Raw genomic sequence first — 17895 nt, 5'->3', positions numbered from 1 at the left:
ATTTTACAGTTGTGTAGTCAAATATATCTAGTTATATGATTTTTTTTGTAATTTTTTACATAATTTCTACCTATGTTCTAAAAAACTGTGTAGTCAAATGACTACACAGCTACAACGTGGCTCCGCCACTACATCCTATAATATAATGTGTTATTTACAATCAAGTATATTTGTTATAATAACATCTTATATTATGGGACGGAGAGACTACATCCTAAAAAAACTATTGGAGTATTTGCCTCTCCTACTTTCTACTCTCTACACGTAGGAGTAGTAGGACACTTTCACTGTACAGGACTATACCTGTAAATGGAAACGGTAGGCCACGGGGCCGCCAGCCAAAGCCCATTTACTTTGCCAAGTAGACATCGAGTACAAAAAAAAATCGTGGAGGCCATTCACGGATCACCCGCTACCGCCGCCCCGCCACTCCTGGCCCCTCCATGGCGATGGAGTCGGTCGCCGCCCCATCCGTCCGCTCCCTCCCTCAGCTCTCCTTCTTCCAAGGATTAGCTCCACCGCCGGCGCCCCATCCCTCTGCTCCTCCCCTGAACTCATCTTCTCCGGGCGCCTCCATCCCGTCCATTGAGTAGCCGGTATCCGGCGAGATCTGTGGAGGACCACATGAGCCCGTCCATGTCCGTGAGGAGGAGAATGGCGGCAGAAGGAGCACGACAGCAGCCGGAATTGGCAGGTAAGATCATGATTACTCGTCCATTATCTATGTAATTATCCAGTTTGCGATCCAGAATGAAAGCTCTGCCTCCTTGTTGGGTGGTTCTCTGGTAAGCTCCGCCGAGATCCAGGTTGCTACTAGATCAGTGTCCATCATCACACATTCACGCTACCTTGGTTGCTGCTCCTACTGTTTTGTACTGTACATACTAGCTTCTGAAACGAAACCACTCTTCTCTGAAAGTGTATGTTCACTTCGGCCGAAGCATGGTCCAATATTTAGCACCGTCTGTGGTCCATGGCCTATCCTGTCATGTGCTACTCTATGGTGAATCTGAAAATGCATCTTGCTTGTAAAGGAAGAAGCTGATAAATGCTTTAATACATGTTCAATTACATAGTCATTGAGTCTGCAGCTTTGCCATAGTGTCCAGTCAGTATAGAATTGTGTATATCAGTTGCCAAGTTCACAAGGCTCTACAAGAATTGTTCTGATACTAGGTTGCTGCCAATCTGTCTTTTAATGCGCCAAAATAATACTAACATACTCTGACGGCATAATCTAATGTGTTCTTTTCACGTATATTTTATAGTGTTTTTTCTCGGTTGATTCAGAATGAAAGCTCTGAATTTAACTGCAAATAAGTCCACAAAATACCTTATGTGGTTGTTGGTTAGTTGTTCCTCTGAAGTTTCTTATATGGCTAGTCGATGCGTACTTGTGCTCATGCTCTTTCCAGCCTATATCTTGGAGATAAGAATTGATATTCCTTGATCCAATCATCTCAATTAAGCCTTTTATCATTTGATACTGAGAATACTGGAACATGTAAATTAAACTTGCTGAGGAGTTACATCACTCATTATCAAGTATATTTCTGCTCAATATCAGGAGTTCAGGACGGGAGCAAGGAGCTGCACGCCTGGCGATGCCGCAAGCCGAGGGGCCACCGCACAAATTCTGTATATAGATTGCAGTGCTTGTGGAATATGTCCTGTTTTTTGCACCGCACAAATTCAAATCAATCCTTCTAAGTGATCCGGTATAACTGAGTTTGGAGTATGTACATTTATCTTGCTACAGCTGGACCTCTGAGAGACTTAGTAAGATGAACTTCTAAGTGATGTTTTGCTTGAGGTGCATGATTGTGACATAGTGGGGATATAACATCATTGTACTAAGTTTGATTGTTTCTTTCCACCGCTAGCATGTCCACTTACAGGTATATACCACAGAATAATCGGTCACACCCACAAGTGAGCATTCAAGAGTAATATACTTTTGAACTATCCATTGATCGGCCAAAGTTCACTTCATTGGTCATAAACCACCAATATATTGACCAGCTCACACATAATCCAGTAGAATGTAAATACAATATAACCCAGAGATATATTGCACACTAATACAAAGTCAAAGGTAGTCATATATCGACTGTTTTTTTTTGCGAGAAATATATTGACTGTTAATACCACTAACCAACATCATTAGATCATTGTCATACTGTAGAACAATAGCATGTCACCAAGGAATGCAAACGCATAGCACCTTCTAAAGCGGTGACCAAGCAACAACAACACTCATCTTGCAAAACCCAACGTCAATAGTACCATGACTTTCACCAGAATTTATTGCCGGGGTAAAGCTGATCTCTGTGTAGATCTTGGCCGCCTCTTCACCACCAACTTGCCTTAAGTGAGCACCAATGATCAGTTCTCCGTTATGTCCTTCAACGACAACAATATTGCGTGAGAGATCAATAAACCCATCATCGCGGAGAGCCACCCTGGCACCTTTAGAGTCCATCAACGTGACGTCCTGATGATCAATGCTAGCAGTACGTGCAAAAAACTTCACGCTGAAATTGGTTGACCCTTCTGAAAACCAGAGTTCAACTCTGGCTTCCAATGCCGAACAAAGATGTGCATACTTGAACTCCAGGGTGCTGCGTGGAGCTGACACCAGGTAGTTCAGAAGAGAGCCAGCTCTGTAGGACTGAGCGATGCAGTTATACTCGAAGACTTGAGCGCTTAATGGCTTATCTTCAGAGGGCCTTGTTCCTTTAACTCGTAGTTCAATCTCAAAAGTAATGGGGTCATACAATTGGACTGCACGGATTGGACCAGTGAGGACAAGAGACGAGTCCTACAAGCATTCATGGCATCATGTGAGATAAGATTTGTCAGAATATCAACATGGTATCAACCACATACAGCGTATAATCCGTTGGAAATGCGTATCGATAAAATGTAAAGAGATAACCAATACCATTATGCATGGTGCGGTAACTATGCATTGTCTCACACACATATTTCCCCTCAGAATTTTTGCATTAGTTTTTGATTAATAAAAACAAAATACAACCATTCGTTTGTACTCTCTCTGTTTAAAAATAAGTGACTCACCTTTTCTAGATACAGATGTATCTACGCACTACAAACGCGTCTAGATACAACCATATCTAGCACGAACACACAAAATGAGTTTGCACTACACTTGTCACTGTGGGTCGATGAGTTTTTTTTCATACCACACCATTAAGTATTTATTGCAGTCTATGGTGTCCTCTCAAATAATTCACTCTGCATTTGCATTTAGGGATCTCCATTACAAATAATTGGATTATTAACAGAAATTTAATGCCAAGACCTTGAGGGGCGTTGCACAAAGAACTGATTGATGCCCTAAATCCCTGCTGCATTTTAATATATACAATCCAGAACTACTTTTAAGCCGATGCGTTCCTTTAATAATTGTTAGTAGATGGGAGAAAGGATATTTAACACAAGCTTCACTAGAATTTTAAAACTATTTAAACAAATAACTGCAGAATGTTCGAAACCTAATGGACAAATATTGTCTAATATATTAATCACAACTGATATCTTGATGCAGGGTGTCATGATATGCATCCAACACTCTAAATGAGACTCACTGGATATGAATAAAACAGAAATTTAGAAACCAAAGAAAATATTTCATAATTCAGTATTGAAAATATTCTTTACTTTATGCAGTTACCACAAGTAGACGCTCATATGGACCAGTCCTTATTGTTGACCATTCATGGTACACCCAAGTTTCGACTGTTTTTTCATGGTACCATGCAACACCGAAGTAAGTCACACATCTTACTGCCCAATATTAACTTGTTCAGAAAAAAAAAGTCCCATAGTGCAGTAGCATTTAGCAATTATTATGATTTGAAGCTAACTAGCTCCGAAGAACGATGATTATGACCACATAATTATAATCTATTTTCCTAGCAATCCAGAACCATCATGGAAATAAGGAAAAATTAAGTAAACCCGATCAAAGCTAGGAAGGCCAGGGAGTGTGGAGGTACCTGTGCAGTGAGCGTCTGACAGTTGTCCCGGGTACGCTCAAATATATAGTTGCGGTAGCCATCCACTGAATCACGCACAGCGATGAAGCCAAACACATCTATCGGCCAGCGACTCATGTTCAGCTCGATGACCTTGACGGAAAATATTTGTAGCGCACTCGCTGTCCCCATATCCATGGAAAACGGCTCAGACAACACCTCAGCTGCATACATCCACAATTGAACATATCAATATGCTTGGGTACTGATAATACTCTGGAATATCTAGGGATTATTTTACCATTTTCCCCCTCGCTGTATATTGTACAAAAGTCCTAGCTATGCCCCACGTCTACATTCTTGTACATCCCCGTCACGAATTCGACAGAGCAACAAAGATAATACTAATAAGTAATAAAGTGACTAGTTTTAGGGGAGAAATCACTATCTAAGATTGGGATCATCGGTGATCATGGGGGAAGTCTACTCACTCCTTTCGTCGATGCTTCTGCAGTGGGACGACCATGCCACCCAATTGATTCGCCACTCGGCAAGATCAGCGACCATCTCCAGCTCTTCCTCGTCGCCGTCGCGCGGCCTCTGTGGTTCCTCGTTCACCGTCTCCTGCACACAAGCCAACCTCTTGTGCCTGGCAACTGTCTCCATCTCCTCCGTCACCGCCGCCCTCTCTGTGGCCTCCTCCTCCATCTCGATCTCTGCCGCAGCTGATGCCGGTAGCTAGGGTCTGCCGGAGCTGATGTCTCAGCCTCTTCTCCTGTTGTCTCAAAAAAAAAAAACCTCTTCTCTTGTCGAGGGTAGCAGCCCAATGGTCGACCTCCGCTGAGCGAGCGAACGGCCCACATCCCGGCCCAACGCGTGCCGTTCGCGGGCGTGTTTCGACTTTTTTTCAGCTGTTTTCTCTCTTCTCTTCCGCTTCTGGATTTGTGCATACTGTTTTCTTCAAACTAATTCATTGACCCTGCATTTTCCACGGGTTTTCAAGTTTATAATACTTTTTTACAGTTAGCATTTTTCATAGTGATCTGACATTGATACTTATTTTTCCGTAATAATGCTCATTAAGACTACTACTGGAGGCACCGAATCAGAAAATCTGTGATATCCTCGTGATGGGGAGTATCACGGCAGCTAGAATCTAGGGGTCTCGTGGGAGAATTGGCAAATTTGGGACGGAAAAAGCTGAGCAAAGGAAGGTTCAGAAAAATAGACAGAGGATGATAGAACAATACACGTCACGCCTCTTATAACCTAAGGTGGCTATGACACACTACAAAAAGGGACCATGGCCTAACACACCAGAATAGACCCAACTAACCAACATTTGGACCAGCCGAATGAGTCCAACAAACTTGGCAGCTTAGCCTAACGATTGGATGTCCACAGAGGATGTCCTAGGTGTGACAATTTCCTCCCCTTGAGAATGTGCATACACTGAAATATCTGATTCGCAAAGTGTTGCATCTCTCTATATTCATGTGGCTAAAAGGGTGGTAAGCCAAAGAGGGAGGCTCCAATCGGATGGTACTTCGGTTCAGGGTTGGCTTGTCAACTGAGGCTATTCTTGATTATCTCCAGATATGGGACAATCCTATATGAGGTCAATCTCACTCCTCAATCCAAAGATCATCATCTGTGGGCACCTTCCTCATCTGGAAATTTCTCGACAAGATAAGCCAATCGTCATTTCTTCATGGGGGTTATTGAGTGTGAGCCTTGGCAGGAAATATGGAGAACTTGGGCTCCACCTCGTTGGCCCCACTATCGATGTTGGACCGCTGACCGCTTGGCCCGGCGTGGTCTTGATCACGCGCGTTTCGTGGCGAACTGAACATGCAGCGGTATTCATTGAGCCATTCCCCAAACCGTGGCGCGACGAAACTAGCGGACGACGGAGGAGGAGGAGCGCGTGTGGGAGTCCTCTTCTCATGCTTGTACACCAGCCTCCCTATAAGGAGGTCCAACTCTCTCCAAACTAGCAAGGTGGGACTAAATTTTTATCCCATCCCTTGCCAAGCATGAATGGGCCAATCAGACCTTTGGGATTTTGAGGAATTGTGGCCTAAATTTGATGGGTTGGTCCTACATTAGCCAAAATTCCAACACGTTAGCGATCAATTTTTCTTGCTGCTGCGCTAGACTCCTCCTAGGTTCTAAAAAAAAAAAAAAAAAAACCTAGACTTATCGTGTGCCCTTGAGAAAAAGAAAAAGGGGCCCTCTGTGTGGTGTGTGTATGCACGTCGGTCATGGGTGAGTACGGATGCCCGATACTTATTGTTAGATGTAGATGGACTACAACCTAGATGAACGACCTCTATAGCCTATAAATTTAGAAATATCATACTTTAAATTTAATGGCAGCTTGGAAGCCGCGGGACATTAAATCTACTCACACATTGCTAGTTAGGAGAGAGTTGGAGCAACTTATAAAGGATATTGTTCTAGCTCTTATAAGTGAGTGAGAAGAGAAGAAGTTTACACACTCCTCCTCTTCCACCTCTCGGCTCGCCACACATCGCACGCACTGGCATTACATTTTGTGAATGGAATTAGACTTAGAAACAATGTTTTGTAGAAGATTAAGTTTTTTCTTAGTGCACCAACTAAGTTGGGTATGTGTCGGCATACGTGTGCATATTCGATGCTTGTTCCTCTCTTTGAAGGCATGGTGGTTTCGTTCGGCGGCTCCCCTCCCAGGCTATACCACGAGACCAGAGACATAATGCATCTAGTGTTCTCTAGTTGCCTCTTTCTCTTGTTGCGTCGTCATCTAGTCTGCCCCATCCCGGTGACCGTGTGTACAGCTATTCGAAAGAGCATGCATGCCTCCAAAACCCCATCCATAGATATCCTTCATTGGGAGACAGGCGATAAGGGTTTTAGGGAGCGTCTCGGTGCGACAACTCACTGTTGTTGGAGTTCTTCCTCGTTGGTATGTCTGCTTCTCTCGGTAGATCTGGCAACTTCAACAACACCATGGGCGACATCAACAACAACCATGGTGATGTTTCTGCTGGAGCGACCTCCTCAGTCGTGATGTGCATCCTTACCCTCTCTCGGTTTGCACTAGATCTTGCTCCATATTCAGATATAGCAGATGTGTTTAGTCTGATGTGTATGGTTATTATGCTAGTGCATATATGATGTTTTTTTGGTAATTAAAATCACATGGAAATTGTCTGACAATCCAAAAATCTTATATGTTTAGGCAATTTTCACTACATGGCTCTGCTGCTGCTCTAAAGCTGAGCCCATTTATGGATTCTCATTTCAAGAGATGGCGGACTAAAACCATATTGTGGCTCACTTTGATGGGCGTGCACTGGGTTTCGGTTGGTACACCTAGAGATCCGCTTTCTCCTGACGAGGATAAAGTGTCCAGGGAGGCCACCATGCTCTTTGTGGGTGTCATCTTAACTGTGCTTGGAGACAAGTTGGGTTGATGCTTATTTGCATATCCGAGATGAGAAGGAACTGTGGGATGCACTGGACGCTAAGTTCGGTGTTTCTGATGACAGAGCTTAAATGCATGATATGGATCAGTTCAATAAGTATAGAATATTTGATATATAAACTATAGTGGAACAAGCTCATGAGCTACAGATCATGGCAAAGAAACTCGAGCTCCATAAGTGTGTGCTTCCGGATAAATTTGTCGTAGGATGCACTGACGCTAAGCTTGCTCTTCGTGGAGGAACTTTGCCACTTCTCTGGTACATCATAGACATGAGTTTCATGTTGAGAATATCATTGGCCCTCTGGATGTTGAGAAGAAGGCGATGGAAAAAGACAAACACACTAGTAGAACCGAGAAATGTTCTGCTCCCATCATGGTGCTGAAAATGTCCACAAGTCCAAGGAAAAGAACAAAGTCTCCTAGACTACTAACTTCAAGAAGAAGGGGAAAACAGAGAAGAAGGATCCTCGAACCACAGATCAATCCCGAAAACAATGCCACCAAGAGGGAGCATGACACCACGTGACACCATTGCCTGATCCGGAGAGACCCAAATCTAGGGTTGCCCCCGAAGCTAACTAGGAAGGGATAAGAAAATTACAACCACGACGCCTTCAACAAGGTTATGAAAAACGAATAAGTGCCCATCGTCAACTTTTAGCCAACACCCAACAGTCTTGCCTTCCAAGACCCTGACGGGCCTGGTCACCTAGCCGACAACCGTAGTCTATCCCCCATCCATAGGGACAGAGCATGGCGTAGAACCCTTAAGGGCTCGTTCGGCACGAGCGTTTTTAGGTGTTTTGGCGAGTATTGTATATCAGGGATATTACGAACTGGTACGTGCAGTGAAACAACCAAGAGGCGGTGGAAAAGCCACAAAACCCATCTAGGGTTCCATCCGCCTCGCCGGTGATACCGCTGGTCCGCTCCGCCTCCGGTGGCCTTGGGGCCTTGGAGTGTGTGGCGGACCACGGTCTCTCGCCAGCGGGGAGTTTACGTTTTTAATTTAGTTTGCTTTTCGGTCTTGTTTTGGGATGGTGAGGCTGCGGCTACATCTTGAAGTCAGAATAAGGTCCTCCCTGCTCTATCCTCGCTCCGGTAGTGTATCTAGCGCTGACGGAGGGCGTGTGTAGTTGTGTGCCCATCGGATATCCTAGGATCCGATCGGTTTTCGTGTTTGGTGGTGTGGTTTCATGTCAGTCTCTTTCGATCTACGGTTGTCATCATTGTCGATGATTGCTGCTCTGGTGCACTGGGCCTTTGGGACCTTAGCACGACGACTTCTCGTCTGTCTACTACAACAAGCTCTACTGCGACAAACTTTTCCTAACTCCAGCGATGGAGGGGCGAGGACAGTGGCGCGTCTTTGGCTCGTGCTAGTGTCTGTAGTCGTCGTCAGGTAGTCTGAATACCAATTTATAATTTTATTTACTTTTTGAACTATTTGTACTAATGTTGATGATTATTAATAGATTCGGTTCTCGAAAAAAAGAAGTATATCAAGGATAGGCTGAAACGAGCCATGAACACAAAAAAAGAAGCGGCTCTTCTTCCAGCAAGAAAACGGCTACGACACAAACAAGCGCAACGACTTTCGCGCATCCGTTTCCTCGGCTCTATCACCATTGACTCAATTTATTATTTAGGTAAATCATTGTATCAAGATGTCAATCCAAATGGAAGCAAGCCCTCCTTTGTTTGGTAGAAGAAGTTGCCAGCTGAGGAACTGGAATTAGCACCTCGAAAGAGAGAGGCTAAATTGGAGTTTCTTAAGGCAGCTTTCAAGTGTAGTCAAAGTCAAGTAGTAGCCTATCCTTGTTTGCTCCCGCTTGGTCATTGAGCAGTGAGCTGAGGTGCGATGAGCGGTTGAGTCACGCACTACAAGATGGCACTACCTATATCAGTTAGAACATCTTCAGTTTCCAAGTTTTGAGTGCATTTTTCTCATAGTATATAAAATACACTGGTGGAAAAAGGGCCTTTGGTCGCGGTTCGCAACTGCCATTAGTCGCGGTTGCGCAACCGCGACCAAAGTAGCGCGACTAAAGGCCCCCCCCCCCTTTAGTCGCGGTTCCTTATGAACCGCGACTAAAGGCCCGTCCACGTGGGCCGCAGGCGAGCGCCAGGGCGGAGGACCTTTAGTCGCGGTTCTTCTGGCCAACCGCGACTAAAGGCCTCCGCAGGGTTTAGGGTTTAGCCCCCCTCCCCCTAAATCTGGTTTCTTTTTAATTTGTATTGTTTTATTTCTTTTGGGTTTTAATTTTGAAGGAGTTTCACATATTCTACGGTACTACATACATGCATATGAATGTACAATTTCAAACAAATTTGAAATTAGAACCAAAAAGAATTCAAGAGGAATATACAATATATATTCAATATCGGATGACCATATACAATATATATTCAATATCGGATGACCATATACAATTTTGAACAAGTTTCCATCCATAATTTAGTGCATATGAAGTTCTACGTCCTCTACATAGTGTTCTCCTCTAGGATCGATGACTTCCCTCGCCAACCATCCAGCTAGTTCCTCTTGAAGTGGTCGGAAGCGAGCTTCTGGACTAAGCGTCTTCCGGAGGTTATTCCTCATGATGTTGTTCTCACACTGCTGGTCCCGCTCATTGCAGTATCTCCGGATCCTCTCACAAACATAGTATCCACATAGATTGGTCCCCGGTGGCTGAATATCCCCAGTCGTCCGCACTGACATTTTAAATTGTAGCTCTTTTTTGAATTCACCGACCTTTTTATCTACGAACCGTCTCCAAACCCTACGAGGCAAAGAAAATTAAATGAACAAGAGAGTTATTAATTAGTTACTTGATATTAGGAAATGATGAACGAAATAGGCCGATCGATATAGAGCGCAAATGAATGAAAATAATTACTTTTGCATCATTTTTCTCATGTCGGCCCAAAGCGCCGGATCCATATTCAGAGAGTCGTGGACGAGAACTGTGGAGGTGTAAAATTGAATTACCATAAGAATCCAGTGGAACCTGCGGACACGATACATGCACAGTCATGCATAACTCATCGATTAGCCACATACCATGCATGGAGTAAACAAAAGAGAATGTGCTCAAGACAGAAACACTCACCCAAAATGGTAAGGAAATAGAATATCACTTTTGAGTTCCTGTTTTCTAAAAAACCGCCACAGGTCATCCTCCACGTCGGCGGGGTGGTGTTCTAACACATATGAATTAACGATTTGTGGGTCAATGAACCCAACATCATGGATGTTCCTTATTCGCATTTCCCGCTTCTTCATTCTGCATAATAGCGTACACAACAAGATAGTTAGGACAATATATATATATATATATATATATATAGTGCAGGCAATGAACGAGATGGGGTAGAAATTAATAAATCACTTACAGAACGTAGCAACTGATGATAGATTTGTCGAGGTCGCGCAGATTGAACAGCTGGAACAATTCACTCCGATGAATTGTTATATAGTAATGTTTGAAGTGATGCTCATATCTAACTTCCGCATAAATATAGTCTTTGGCGTTTTTAAGTTTTATGTAACCCTTGTACCAATTTAGCAGACCTTTCATTTGTCGAGGTAGATCCTCTTCCTGCGCAGGCTCGACGAGAGGGCCATTCTTCACATATGTAAATACTACGTCCTTCATTGGCGCCTCATCAAGGCCTAACAGTGCACGAAGAGTGATACCTAAGTCGGCCGCTTGTTCTCTGGCACTCGTTACAGTCAATCCATGTGCTGCCGCATCTGCTATGATATCGGGGGCATCCGGACCGGCGGCTTGCACTATGAGCGGGGCGATCAATTGTTTACTTTGTTCCCCGAGCTGGGCAACTTCTTTCCCCCTTTCTAATTTTTTCTCGGCCTCCTCCAAGGCTTTCTTCTCCGCCAACTCTTGGTTCCTCTTGAACGCGAGTGCTTGCCTACGAAGTTCACGTAAATAGTCGTCAGGCAGATTCTTCGCGGCTTGGGACGGTGTGTTCAAAAATGACTTAGCCCAGCTCTTTTCCTTGTCAGAAAATACTTGCTTGGGCTCGGGCTCTCTTTTCTTCTTGCAGTCCGCCTTCCATTTCTCATAATCAGCAGCCGCGTGTGCGTCGACTTCCTCGGCACTACGTTCCCAAGGCCTTGTGGGGAGAGGCTTCAGTGATGGCTCTGGTATCTTTGTGGTTCTAGGTACATAAGGGTCCGGGTTAATAACCCAGGACTGTACCTTCTTCGCCGGAGGTGGATTGGGGGCGGTGTCGATCACCCGCCGGACGAGGAGCGGGGGCGGCGTCGCACCCGCCGGAGGTGAATTGGGGGGCGGCGTCGGCTGACGTGAAGGAGGTGTAGGTGAAGCACCACCACCACCACCGCCACCGCCACCGCCACCGCCGCCACCACCACCACCGTAGGGGGGTGGACTTGTTGGCGCCTCGCCTGGAAACTTGATAAACTTCTTCTGCCATAGAATGAACTGGCGCTTGACATCTCCAAGTCTTTTCGCCCCTTCAGGTGTAGCAATGTCAATGTCCAGGTCCTCAAACCCTTGGACTATCTCCCCTCGTGCCGCGATTGAGGAAGACCAATCGGCTTAAGGTCAGGAACAAAGTCAACACAAAACTCAATTACCTCCTCATTTCCATAGCCCTTGGCGATGCTTCCTTCTGGCCTAGCACGGTTACGAACATATTTCTTTAATACTCTCATGAACCTCTCGAAGGGGAACATATTGTGTAGAAATACAGGACCGAGAATGGAAATCTCATCGACTAGGTGAACCAGGAGGTGCATCATAATATTGAAGAAGGATGGCGGGAACACCAACTCGAAACTGACAAGACATTGGATCACATCGTTCTGTAACCGTGGTAGAACTTCTGGATTGATTACCTTCTGAGAGATTGCATTGAGGAATGCACATAGCTTCACAATGGCTACTCGAACATTTTCTGGCAGGAGCCCCTCAAAGCAATCGGAAGCAATTGCGTCATAATCACGTGGCAGTCGTGAGACTTCAGGTTTTGGAACTTTTTCTCCGCCATGTTTATTATTCCCTTTATATTGGACGAGAATCCTGACGGGACCTTCATACTGCTCAGGCATTCAAAAAAGATGACCTTCTCTTCTTTGGTCAGAGCGTAGCTGGCACGACCTTGAAACCGTTCTGGATGCCGGTCATCAGGGTCTTTCAAACTTTGCTGGTCCTGCCGTGCTTCCTTTGTATCATTTGACTTCCCATACACGCCCAAGAAGCTTAGGATGTTCACGCAAATATTCTTCGTAACGTGCATCACGTCGATTGCAGAGCGGACTTCTAGGACTTTCCAATATTCTAGCTCCCAGAATATAGATTTCTTCTTCCACATGGCTGCGTGCCCGTCAGCTCCCTTCGGAACTGATTGTCCGCCAGGACCCTTTCCAAAGATGACTTTCAAATCCTTGACCATATCAAATACCTCAGCACCAGTGTGTTCCATGAGCTTCGGCCGGTGATCTGCCTTGCCGTTGTAATGCTTGCCTTTCTTTCTTCTTTGGATGACCTTTCGGAAGAAATCGACGATGCCCAAGGTACACGTTCTTCTTATAATTTGGCAAATGTACACTTTCGGTCTCATGTAAGCGGTGCGTGCATGCCTTGTATCCCTTATTTGACAGTCCCGAAAGGTTACTAAGAGCAGGACAATCGTTGATGGTTACGAAAAGCAACGCTCGTAGGTCAAATTCCTCTTCTTTGTGCTCATCCCACACACGGACACCAGGTCTGCCCCACAGCTGTAAAAGTTCATCAACTAATGGCCTTAGGTACACATCGATGTCGTTGCCGGGTTGCTTCGGACCTTGGATGAGCACGGCATCATAATGAACTTCCGCTTCATGCACAACCAAGGAGGATGGTTGTCGATGCATAGAGTCACGGGCCAGGTACTATGGCTGGAGCTCTGCTCGCCAAAAGGATTCATGCCATCCGTACTTAGACCAAATCTTATGTTCCTTGCGTCACTGCAAAATCTTTGAACTCTCTGTCGATCTTTCTCCATTTGCGTTCCATCTGCGGGGTGTCTCAACTCCCCGTCCGACTTACGGTCCTCTTTGTGCCATCGCAACAACTTGGCATGCTCTTTGTTCCTGAGCAGACGTTTCAACCGTGGTATTATAGGAGCATACCACATCACCTTGGCGGGAACCCTCTTCACGGGTTTACGGCCCTCAACATCGTCACCAGGGTCATCGCCTCTACGATCTTATAACGCAATGCGGTGCATACCGGGCATTCATTCAAATTCTCGTATTCACCGCGGTAGAGGATGCGATCGTTGATGCATGCATGTATCTTCGTAACCTCTAAACCTAGAGGGCGGACAACCTTCTTTGCTTCGTGCGTCTTTGGCGGGCAACTCGTTATTCTTTGGAAACATATTCTTCAACATTTTCAGCAAGTTTTCAAATGCCGAGTCAGCTACACCTGCATGTGCCTTCCATTTCAGCAAATCCAGTGTGCAGCCCAGCTTTTTCAGACCATCATCGCATCCGGGGTACAGCGCCTTCCTGTGATCCTCTAACATACGATCCAAATTCTCCCTCTCTTTTTCAGTTTCGCAGCGTCTCCGTGCATCAGCAATGGTCCGACCAAGATCATCAACGGGATCATCACGTGCCTCTTCTTCACCTTCCCCTTCACCTTCCCCTTCACCTTCAGCATCCTCCATGAAAGTATCACCGAAATGAGCAAGATAGCTTTCATCGATGAAATCATCCCCTTCTTCATCTTCTTCCATTATAACCTCTCTTTCTCCATGCTTGGTCCAACAATTATAGCTTGGCATGAAACCGTGCCGAAGCAGGTGCATGTGAACATCTCTTGAGGAAGAGTAACCTTTCTGATTCTTACAGTTAACACATGAACAGATAACAAAACCCCCCTTCTTGTTCGCATTAGCCACTACGAGGAAATCTTTCAAACCCGTACTGAACTCGCCGGAGAGTCGGTTACCGTACATCCATTGTCGATTCATCTGCATTATTATAATATAAAATATATAATTAACCATCATGCATTTGTTAAACTAACTAGCTACAAACAATATAAATTAAACAATGAACTACACACACATGCATATTTTATCAATGACACATCAAAGGTTCAAGTTGCTAACCGCGATCGAGGAGGAAAAAATAAATGAGAAAGCTCAAGTGTGGCTCCAACACTTCATATCATGTTTGTTTCATGCTCTTGGGGCATTTCATCAAACACCTTATGTGCATAAGAGGAACCAAAAGCAAACCTAACACCCACTTGTGAAGTTTGTGAAGAGAATGGCTCCAAATGGCTAAGTGTTGACTGTTGGATGGGTATATATAGGGGAGGGGCTTTAGTCCCGGTTGGCCTGGCCAACCGCGACTAAAGGCCTTCGGGCACCTTTAGTCGCGGTTGGCCTGGCCAACCGCGACTAAAGCCCCCCACGTGCACCGGCTGGCCACCGAGCGCCCTGGGCCCAGGCCTTTGGTCGCGGTTCGCCTCCCGAACCGCGACTAAAGGTCCCATTAGTCGCGGTTCCTATAGCTTCGCGACTTATGGGGCTCACCGGAAGCCTGTTTTTCTACCAGTGATAGGATTCTGGATTGCTCTTCATTTCGTTCAATTTATCCCCTTGCTTTTCAACGTATATATATTAACCCGCCTTGTTTACCTATTTTTTCTACAATTCACATGACTCATTGAAACTAATATCAACTTTCTCCTTCCTACATTTTATCGCTACTGCAATTATTCTGTATAATGATTTTATCCTAGAATATATCATTCTCAAAAATTCCCTAAAGGCCCCCGGGCTTGACAAGTTCAGCAAAACCGTAGAGAAAGCGGGCTACACCTAGCTTAGCCTATCCAACATCCGATTCAAAAAGAGCTTGGATTGCTGCCTTTTCTGTCTCTGTATAAAGTCAGTCAGTTCAGTGCTGGAATCTAGCTACTTCCAAAAGCACGAGCTAACAGCTGAAACGGGGATTTCGCCGTTGCAATCGCAGGTTTCCAAAACGCGAGGGGGTACTTGCGTTTTAAATCTTCTTTTTTTGCGTTTTAAATCTTCTTTAACCAGACGAGTTTTCAGGAGGATTACCGGGCTCATCCTTTTTAAGCCAGGCCTGCCGGTCCGTACGTGGGGCGGCGATTTTTTTGTTATTTACACTGGGCTGGCCAAGGAAAATATACTACAAAATCAACACAACACGTGTACTGAACGAGGCCTAAGAGCATCTCCAGCCACGTCCCTAAAACGTCTCCCAAATGGCGTCGGATCGAGCGTTTAGTAGACGTGTTTTGTTCGTGCCGGTTTGGGGGATGTCGCTCCCCAGCCGCGTCTCCAAACGCCGCCCTCAAACTTTTTATAGGGTTTTCGAAAACACAATCATTTATTAAATATAGCATACAAATAAATATGTTTGCCAAATATGTTTTCAAATTAAAATACAACAAACAATGAAACAACTAAACAAATGTAATAAATGTGTAGATCAAGGCGTCGCGGCATTCTGATAATCCTTTGATCCTTCGCACATGCTCAACGAGATTATTTTGAAGTTACTCGTGAACATTATTGTCACGGATCTCTGCGTGCATGGTGAGGAAATCAGCAAAATCTGCAGGCAACTCATGATCAACCTCCGCAAGAGAGCCCTGACACTTAGGGACCAACATGTGTCCTGGCATGATTTTTTGCGTTCATCCTCGATGATCATGTTATGCATGATTACACAAGCCTGCATCTCCTCCCACATTTCGTCGTGAGACCAGCTTAGAGCAGGGCACCAGACAATTGCAAATTAAGCTTGAATCACACCAAATGCCCGCTCGACATCTTTCTTGCAGGCCTCCTGTCGCAAAGCAAAGTGGCAATTCTTCTGACCTGATGGAGCCGAGATTGTTTTGACAAAAGTGACTCATTTTGGATATATACCATCGTCTAGATAATAGCCTTTGGTATATTGGTGGCCATTGATCTCATTGTTGCATGTGGAGCATGACCGTCCACTATTTTGCTGAACACCGGAGACTGCTGCAACACGTTGATGTCATTGTGTGATCCCGCCATAACAAAGAAAGAATGTCAAATCCACATGTCATAATCTGCCATAGCTTCAAGAATCACACTGCAATATCCATGACGCCCTTTGTATATACCTTGTCAAACAAACGGGCAGTTCTTCCATGACCAGTGCATGCAATCGATGTTTCCAAGCATCCCAGAGAATCCTCTTGCAGCATTTTGTGCCATGATCCTTGCAATTTCTTCTTCAGTTGGCCCTCTCAAGTAGTATTTGCCGAACTTTCCCACCACAGCTCGACAAAACCTGTAAATGCACTCAATGGTAGTAGAATCACTCATGCGAAGGTAGTCGTCATGTGTATCAGCAGGTGCTCTGTATGCAAGCATCCTCATGGCGATGAGAACCCGGCAACACCTACAGCGTCGTGCTCCAGCTTGAAGTAGGGGTCGAACTCTCGAACGCCGTGGAGGATATTCATGAACAAACCCTTGCTCATCGTATACCGGCGCCGAAAATTGTCGGCCTGTGTTGCGTCATCTACGAAGTAGTCGTTGTGCAGCATGGTATGGCCGTCCATCCTCTGCCAGGGCTTTGACTTCTTTCTCCCCGGCCTTGATCCTCCGCGGTGCGGCCTATTCCGCTTCTCCTCCTCGGCGTCAAGCATGTACTGGAGGAACGCGATGATCAGCAAATGCTCCCGGATGTCATCGTCGAAGGCTTGCTCGTCCTCCAGCACTCGGACAAGCATCTCGTCACCGCTATCCATGTCTGAAGCAAAATTAATGGTTAAAATTCAGCTGCGGCTGACGAGACAATGAACAGCGGCCTATTGCGCCTACCTGACAAGGTGTCAAACACCTTATGTGCGCGGAGGTGGGGCGGATTTGATGCTGCGTTCTGGGACGCCCTTGCGAAGCGACGACGGCGAAAAGGCCGGCGAGAGAGCCAGCCGCAACGGCGGTGCCCGAATCAGAAGAGATCTTCCGTCGAAACGGCCAGCAAATCGAGCGGTGGCGGAGGGGTGGGAGGCGCGGGAGGGAAGGAGCGACGAGAAATAAAAGGTGCAAGCCAACGGTTATGGAAATAGTGGCCGACAGGTGGGAGCCCGTCACGCTTTTCTTTGTGTCCAGCGTGCCCGGAGCGTCCCCTATGTAGCGGAGATGGCATCGGGCGCCGAACACCGTATTGGGCCCCACCGGACGGAAGTAGACTTTAGGGCGTACGGCTGGGCATGAATTTTTGTCCGGCGCGCTTCAAATCTTTTTGGGGGACGATTTGACGACGCGGCTGGAGATGCTCTAAGGAAGATTAGCCGCACGAAAGAGCAAGCCCTACCAGCTCCGTCCGTTGTGCGGGCTTCACGCAGCTGCACCTTTCGC

The 17895-nt window shown here is 45.7% G+C and overlaps 1 protein-coding gene and 1 long non-coding RNA gene across 2 annotated transcripts; one reads left to right on the top strand and one right to left on the bottom strand.

Moving 5' to 3' along the window:
- Positions 1-383: 383 nt before the first annotated feature.
- On the top strand, positions 384-1857 carry LOC127298347 (uncharacterized). Its single transcript, XR_007849712.1, has 2 exons — positions 384-694; positions 1568-1857. It is a non-coding gene; the product is annotated as an uncharacterized lncRNA (long non-coding RNA).
- A 312-nt stretch (positions 1858-2169) lies between these two features.
- LOC127298346 (uncharacterized) lies at positions 2170-4741 on the bottom strand. Its single transcript, XM_051328232.2, has 3 exons — positions 4493-4741; positions 4023-4225; positions 2170-2821 (listed from the first exon to the last, which is right to left on the bottom strand). Exons 1-3 carry the CDS (start codon positions 4707-4709, stop codon positions 2228-2230), a joined length of 1014 nt encoding a protein of 337 aa, XP_051184192.1. The 5' UTR covers positions 4710-4741; the 3' UTR covers positions 2170-2227.
- Positions 4742-17895: the final 13154 nt, after the last annotated feature.

The sequence above is a fragment of the Lolium perenne genome, chromosome 5, assembly GCF_019359855.2.
Source record: "Lolium perenne isolate Kyuss_39 chromosome 5, Kyuss_2.0, whole genome shotgun sequence".
NCBI classification, from domain to species: Eukaryota; Viridiplantae; Streptophyta; class Magnoliopsida; order Poales; family Poaceae; genus Lolium; species Lolium perenne.
This window is presented reverse-complemented; position numbering and strand designations above follow the sequence as displayed.

Bases quoted from the DNA above. Each gene is read 5' to 3' on its own strand.
- LOC127298346 (XM_051328232.2), bottom strand. From the start codon at position 4,709: ATGGAGGAGGAGGCCACAGAGAGGGCGGCGGTGACGGAGGAGATGGAG. The intron at 4,226-4,492 runs GTGAGTAGACTT...GGATGTATGCAG, and splicing joins CAGAAGCATCGACGAAAGGA to CTGAGGTGTTGTCTGAGCCG. The intron at 2,822-4,022 runs GTACCTCCACAC...GAATGCTTGTAG, and splicing joins GTCAGACGCTCACTGCACAG to GACTCGTCTCTTGTCCTCAC.